Source organism: Neolamprologus brichardi, chromosome 5 (assembly GCF_056152115.1).
Source record: "Neolamprologus brichardi isolate AB-2024 chromosome 5, ASM5615211v1, whole genome shotgun sequence".
NCBI lineage: Eukaryota > Metazoa > Chordata > Actinopteri > Cichliformes > Cichlidae > Neolamprologus > Neolamprologus brichardi.
The window spans coordinates 30477497-30483496 of NC_142108.1; the positions used below are offsets into that span (position 1 = coordinate 30477497).

A 6000-nucleotide genomic window follows, 5' to 3' on the forward strand; every position below is an offset into this window, starting at 1 on the left:
TCATTCTAAATTTATAAAAAGGTCTAGCTATAGTATAATTCAATGCACCCTTTAAAAACATTAAATAAAATACCCTAAAGATAGTTTATCACCTTTATTGTGGTTGTCTACTTCTTCCTCTGCTCCCCAGTGTGGCAAAAGAGACAACGGTGACACGCCAGGGGAGCCAACTGGCACACTTATGACTGATTTCTAATAGTCTCTACCCTGGCCTTCTGTCACCAGTAGCATTTATGATGGTGAAGATTTCCCTCCCCAGGATCCTGGAAAAGACAGGGCCTGGGAGACAGGTCGAGCTGCCTCTGAGGACACATTTCTCGCCAAAAAAATCACACGGGTCATTAAACCTTGACGGGAAATATCCTTTGCTGTCTCTTTTTTGACTGTGGCACACCAACGCCAGGAAACGCAGTGGCAGAAAAAACCCAAACTGAGTGGCTACAGGGTTACTGGAGACTGAAAAACAGACAAGGCTGCCTCTCCTCTTCACCTTCATCCTTTCCCCGCACTATCCTGTCACCCTGCGCCGCTAAGCACTCTCAACCAAGTAACATTTGTGTGGCATTTTTGTTAGTTCCTCTTGTCATCGATGTGAATTTCACAGTGTCCAAATGGGAAAGCTCTGAGCTTAAACAGCCAAAAGACAGGTTACTCCCTGTTGTGTTTCTCTCTGTTTCCCCTGCTTCATTTCTCAGCCTTGATCATTACGGGAGATTAATTAATAAACACAAAACAAACTGATCCAAGAGAAGCGAGAGCCAAGATACAAGCACCAAATATGTCACAGCGGGACTATTTTTAGGCGACAGATTACGCTGTCGTTTGAAGGTGAACTTGATGAAAACTCTGCTGTGAGAAAAGGGGCGGGATAGGCCGCGTCAACCTGGGTGCTGAGCACAAAATAATAGCAGAGTCACAGATGCACTACATCTGCGTGACAATGATAAGGTAATTGTTGGCATTCTGCCTTCCCTGTCAAACATCTGTGCTCAAAGTACAATTGCGAAACAGAAGAAAAGGGAAGGAAGAAAATCCTTTCATTAATCCTACTTCTGTATTGTTTTTGCCCGTTTCCTGAAGCAGCTCCCGAGGAGAGTCAATTTTACAGATGACTGCTGTCCATCAGCAGCTATACCAAACAACAATCAACCCAGAAAAACACACACTAACACACACAAACACACACACATGGGATTAGAGTGGTGAAAGTAGGTTGCAACGATTCAAGTAACTCAAATAACTCGATTATAAAAAAAAAAATCCGCAACGCAAATTTTTTGCCCTGGGTTTTCCAACAAAAAACTGATAACACAACAGTGAAGATGACGCTGTTGTAGTTTATTGTAGAGTCTGTCCACACACACACACACACACACACACGTTGAAGAACAAAGAGGCGGAGCCGTACTGAGAAGCAGAACCCGATACTGTAATTACCATTAAAAGCATTTCTATTAAAAACCCAGGGAGGAGTCCTGCATCGAACAACCTGTTTTACAAGATCCAATATGTTGAAAAAAAGTTTTTGTAGCTGCTCCTATCCACCGCAGCAAAAAACTGCAAGACATTATGGACAATGTTGGTCACTAATAACCAGAGAAGTCTGCTCAGCGACAGGTTGCTTCTCCCCAAGTCTGGGACCAACAGACTTAAAAACTCCTTTGTCCCACACGCCATCAAACTGTTTAACTCCTCGCTGGAGGGGAGGCTTAGGGGAAACAGGAGGACAAAGGCGGCGGGGACAACTAAGCAGTAGTTTTTGCACAAACCAAACACTAAATAAGAACTGATCACTGTGCGCACAATCTGATATCCTTGTGTTGGTGTTGGAATATCTATCTATCTATCCCATTTTTCTATTGCAGTGAGCAGGAGTGAGTCTAAAGGGGGGCATGGGATGTCCTAGATCATATTTATTTCAAAGCTTTAGTAACATTATTTTGCTTTTATATTGATTAAATTATATTAATATTTCAAAATATAAAAATAAAACCTTTTTTCAACCCGCAGGCCAGTAAAAATATACATAAGCTAGCAGAAGTCACTGACCCAGTGCTGTTTGACGCTGAATAATTATAAACATGAATTATTAAAATCTACACCATCAGAATGTCTGCTTTCCGCAGCAGGAAACGTTGCATCGAAGCATCGTGCCAACCTCAGACAATGCTGATTTCTTCACTTCATTCAAGCTACAGCTTGTTCCTCTAAAGGCTTAAAACCACACCTTCGCCTTTATTCATTGCAACATTTAATAACTCGGTCACACGCACAACCCCCCCCAAAAAAAAAAAAAAAAATCTATGTACATCATCAAGGAAATACAGCACTGTCAGAACTCGTTGCTTTGCCTCTGACTAATGTAAGGAAGTCTTCCAAAAAGACAGGATAAAGTTATTTTATTTGACCTCTTAGTTCAGGTTGTATGTAAGCCTCATTTTAGTACATTTTTAGTACATTTTAGGACATTACTGTACTTATGATAAGTTATTTATGCATTTAGGAAATATTTTATTTAAAATATATAACTTCAGTGACAGTGTTTAGCTTTTTTAGGCCACATGCTGTATGCAGTTCATTTCCAAAAGAGCTGTCTTTTTTGTCCTTTTCTTAATATTTACTATAGCTCATTAACAAAACAGAAGTATTTCTTATTCGATCGTGTAATTAACTCAGAGAATAATCAATCCTCGATCACTAAAGTAATCGATGGCTGCAGTCCTGGGTGAGCCTACAAAAGAACACTACAGATATTTAAGGTTGCAGAGAAGAAAGTGTCAACAGCGCAGCAGCATCCGTCAGTTTGACACAGCGTTGCCTCTTCCTCTGTCACTGACTAATAGCAGGGCTGCCCATTACAAATTGCCCTGTGATACACTCTGGATGACACTAGACTGGAAATCTAGACTAAAATCTGGACGGGGTGAGGAGGCGTAAAGGGACGGAGGCACAGTCAAGACGACTACACTCCATTCGGATCAAAGGATTGTCAGGGTGACAATCAGAGACTTAAGCGATGCTGGCAACAAAGGCAATCTTCAGGAGGCGTAGGCAGTGGAACGGCACATTTATGCTGTAATCTTTGCACTGCACTTAAAGATGGTTTCCTAGTGCTTCAGACACATTCTGTGGATGCTAACACTTTTGGGTTCAAGGCTGGCTCAAAGCCTTTCGTCCTCTGAAATCCCGCTCATAAACTCTATCAGGGCTACAGTGTGAAATATGTTTTTGTTCAAGTCATCCTAGCTTTTAACTCTTTTGAATCATTTTTGGACAGCTAAAAGCTACTTTGGACCTTATCAATGCAGCTAATCCTGTCCAACAACGTAATCCGATTAATGTAAATCTGTCAAAATGAAAAGCTATGCACTAGTTGTGATTCTACCGAAATTACAAGGAGAGAATGTCGACTTTAAAATGTTTTCTTCATTTAATTCACAATAAATACAAATAAATTTAAAAAAGGTTGTCTTGCAATTGTAGTAGACCTTACTAAACATATATGTTTAGTGAATGGGAGTCAGTGCATCCCAGGGCAGCTGTGGCTACAATGTAGCTTGCCATCACCAGTGTGTGAATGGGTGAAAGACTGAATGTAGTGTAAAGCGCTTTGGGGTCATTAGGGACTAAGTAAAGCGCTATACAAATACAGGCCATTTACCATTTACAATCAACACAACATGCTGAAGTTCAAACTGAGCATCAGAACGAGGCAGAAAGGTGATTTAAATGACTTTGAGCTTGGCTTGGTTGTTGGTGCCAGATGGGCTGGTCTGAGTGTTTCAGAAACTGCTGATCCAATGGGATTTTCCCACACAAATATCTCTAGAGTTTACAAAGAATGTTTTTTCTTAAAGTTTATTTTGGTAAATTGATGTCAGTTTCTTGGTTACATCACTGATAGGATGACCTTCCTACTGGTCGAGATGTTAAAGGCCTTCGGCCATATCAGTAAATCTGTAGGAGGCCACATTCCTTACTGACAACTAAAGATTTTCAAGTGTTCAGCAAAGCAAACCCAAAAAGTTTAGATGTTTGAGCTACGTTTAGCTCAACATGACCTCTAGCTCTCACAAAAACCATTGGTTATAAAAAAAAGTTTGATGTACACGATTCACTCTACAGTCTGTGCGAACAGCAGCACTCTCCAATGTTTTCACAAACAATCTTATTATTGTCTCTACACCTCACGTCTCACTTTGCAAAACCTGAACTGATGAAAATCAAATCTGAAAATAAGGTTAATTACAAAATTGAAATTCCATATCTGTCACTCACAGGTTGCTCTTTCAAAGATGCGATCATTTAAATTTGGGAAAATGTTGTGTTTTTTTAAAAAAGCTCAATCTGGAGTGTGCCTGTCCTTATTATACCCAGAAACAAGGTTTGATGCCAGTGTGGAAATCCGGGTAACATCCTCTTTTATGTCTGGGGGAGACGTGATAGGAAGTAATAGGAGTGGTCCTGGTGCCTAAGAGGCAGGGGAGAAGAAATCAGAATAATCAACTAATCCAAAAGTAACTAAATATTAGGATTTAAGCACAATCTAATGGAAGATGTTTGCCTGCAAAATTACTGCATGCATTTAAGAGCCATTTGAAATTGTTAAACACATTCTTCAATAATCCAACTGTACTTTAGATCACGAGTTTTCTAAATGTAACGAACATTTACAGCCAACAGCAGCTGTAGCTTTGTTTCCTTGTAAATTAATTGGTGAAGAATGTTGTTAAATAATCCACAGGCAAGTTCTCACATGTCATGCAACTCCTATCACACAATCAGGCACTGTTTGGTATAATTAAACTGTACCTGACTCCAACCTAACCATGCCACTTCTTCTTCACTTTTTCCAGCAGGCCAAGATACCATGCGAACAAAACTTTACAAAGCTAGGTCATTAGAGCGTAACTTATATGAGAGGTCGTTTTTCATGCATAGATATAATTGTTAGGTCCCAACAGTTCCGACTTCCCACACAAACTTTAAATACACTGTTTTGGTTGGGTTTTTTTTGTTTTTTCATTTTTAAAGCATGCTGATATGAATCTAATACTCCAGAATAAATAAAAACAAAGCCAAATCTGGTTTGCAACAAAGTTTGACTTCCTAATGAGTTGTTGTCCTTCTTTTTTCATTTTTAAAACCTCACTTGTTTTATATACTTACTTTATATACTTACTTTATAAGAGTATGTATTAATCCAAAGGTAAACAGTACACAGTTCAGTATGATTTCATCCAGTCTTTTTTTTTTTTTTACAAAGTGATCATTTGTCAAGCTAGCACAAGCTAGCACAAAAACATACAAATACAAGTATAACACGAGCATGATAACACATCCCGGTTCCAAGTATTTGCACTGAATATCATGTTATCTTTAATGAAGGTTCTTGTGCAACCATTATTAATTTAGACTAAAATAATAATAATGAATTCACTTTTTATGCTTGTAAGCTGTGGCAGTCGCTGTGGCATCATCACGTGGTCCCAGCTGCATTCACCTAACTTAACCTCTGGCAGCCTCAAGTTTCCATGAATGCAGTGCATAAAGGGCAGAAAGAAAACAGCTAGCGGTTTATTGCTGAGCATTTCTATTTATTAAATATAAACAGTACACTTTACTTAAGCAGCAGTAAGAAACATCACCCCAGGGCAAAATAGCACAGAAATATATTACAGTTACCCGTGTGAGCTGTCTCAGAGCGAATAGCCGCATATTTCCAGGTAGACCAGACGAGGAAGCAGCACAGCAGCGCACACACCCCTGACAGAAACGAAGGGCTGGTTGAAAAAAAACAAAAAGGGTAGTCACTTTCATCCTATCGAAGGGTTTGATGGGAAATGTAGGCACACTGCTGTGAAGAAAACATAAAAACTGTGTGTCTACAGTGCTCATATACAGAAGTGCCCAGAGTGCGTGGTCGCACTACAGTCCAGCTCCTAAAGCATGAAGTAATTATTTAATAATCAGATAAGATAAGATAAGATAAGATAAGAT

At 39.5% G+C, this 6000-nt stretch overlaps 1 protein-coding gene across 1 annotated transcript in view; it reads right to left on the reverse strand.

Moving 5' to 3' along the window:
- The window catches only part of shmt2 (serine hydroxymethyltransferase 2 (mitochondrial)), a 29597-nt gene extending 23835 nt beyond the window's left edge, over positions 1-5762 (reverse strand). Inside the window, exon 1 of the mRNA XM_087841018.1 lies at positions 5686-5762. Within this exon, the coding sequence (XP_087697144.1) occupies positions 5686-5718 (33 nt within the window). The 5' untranslated portion in view covers positions 5719-5762. The remainder of the gene's footprint in view (positions 1-5685) is intronic.
- Between the last annotated feature and the right edge of the window lie 238 nt (positions 5763-6000).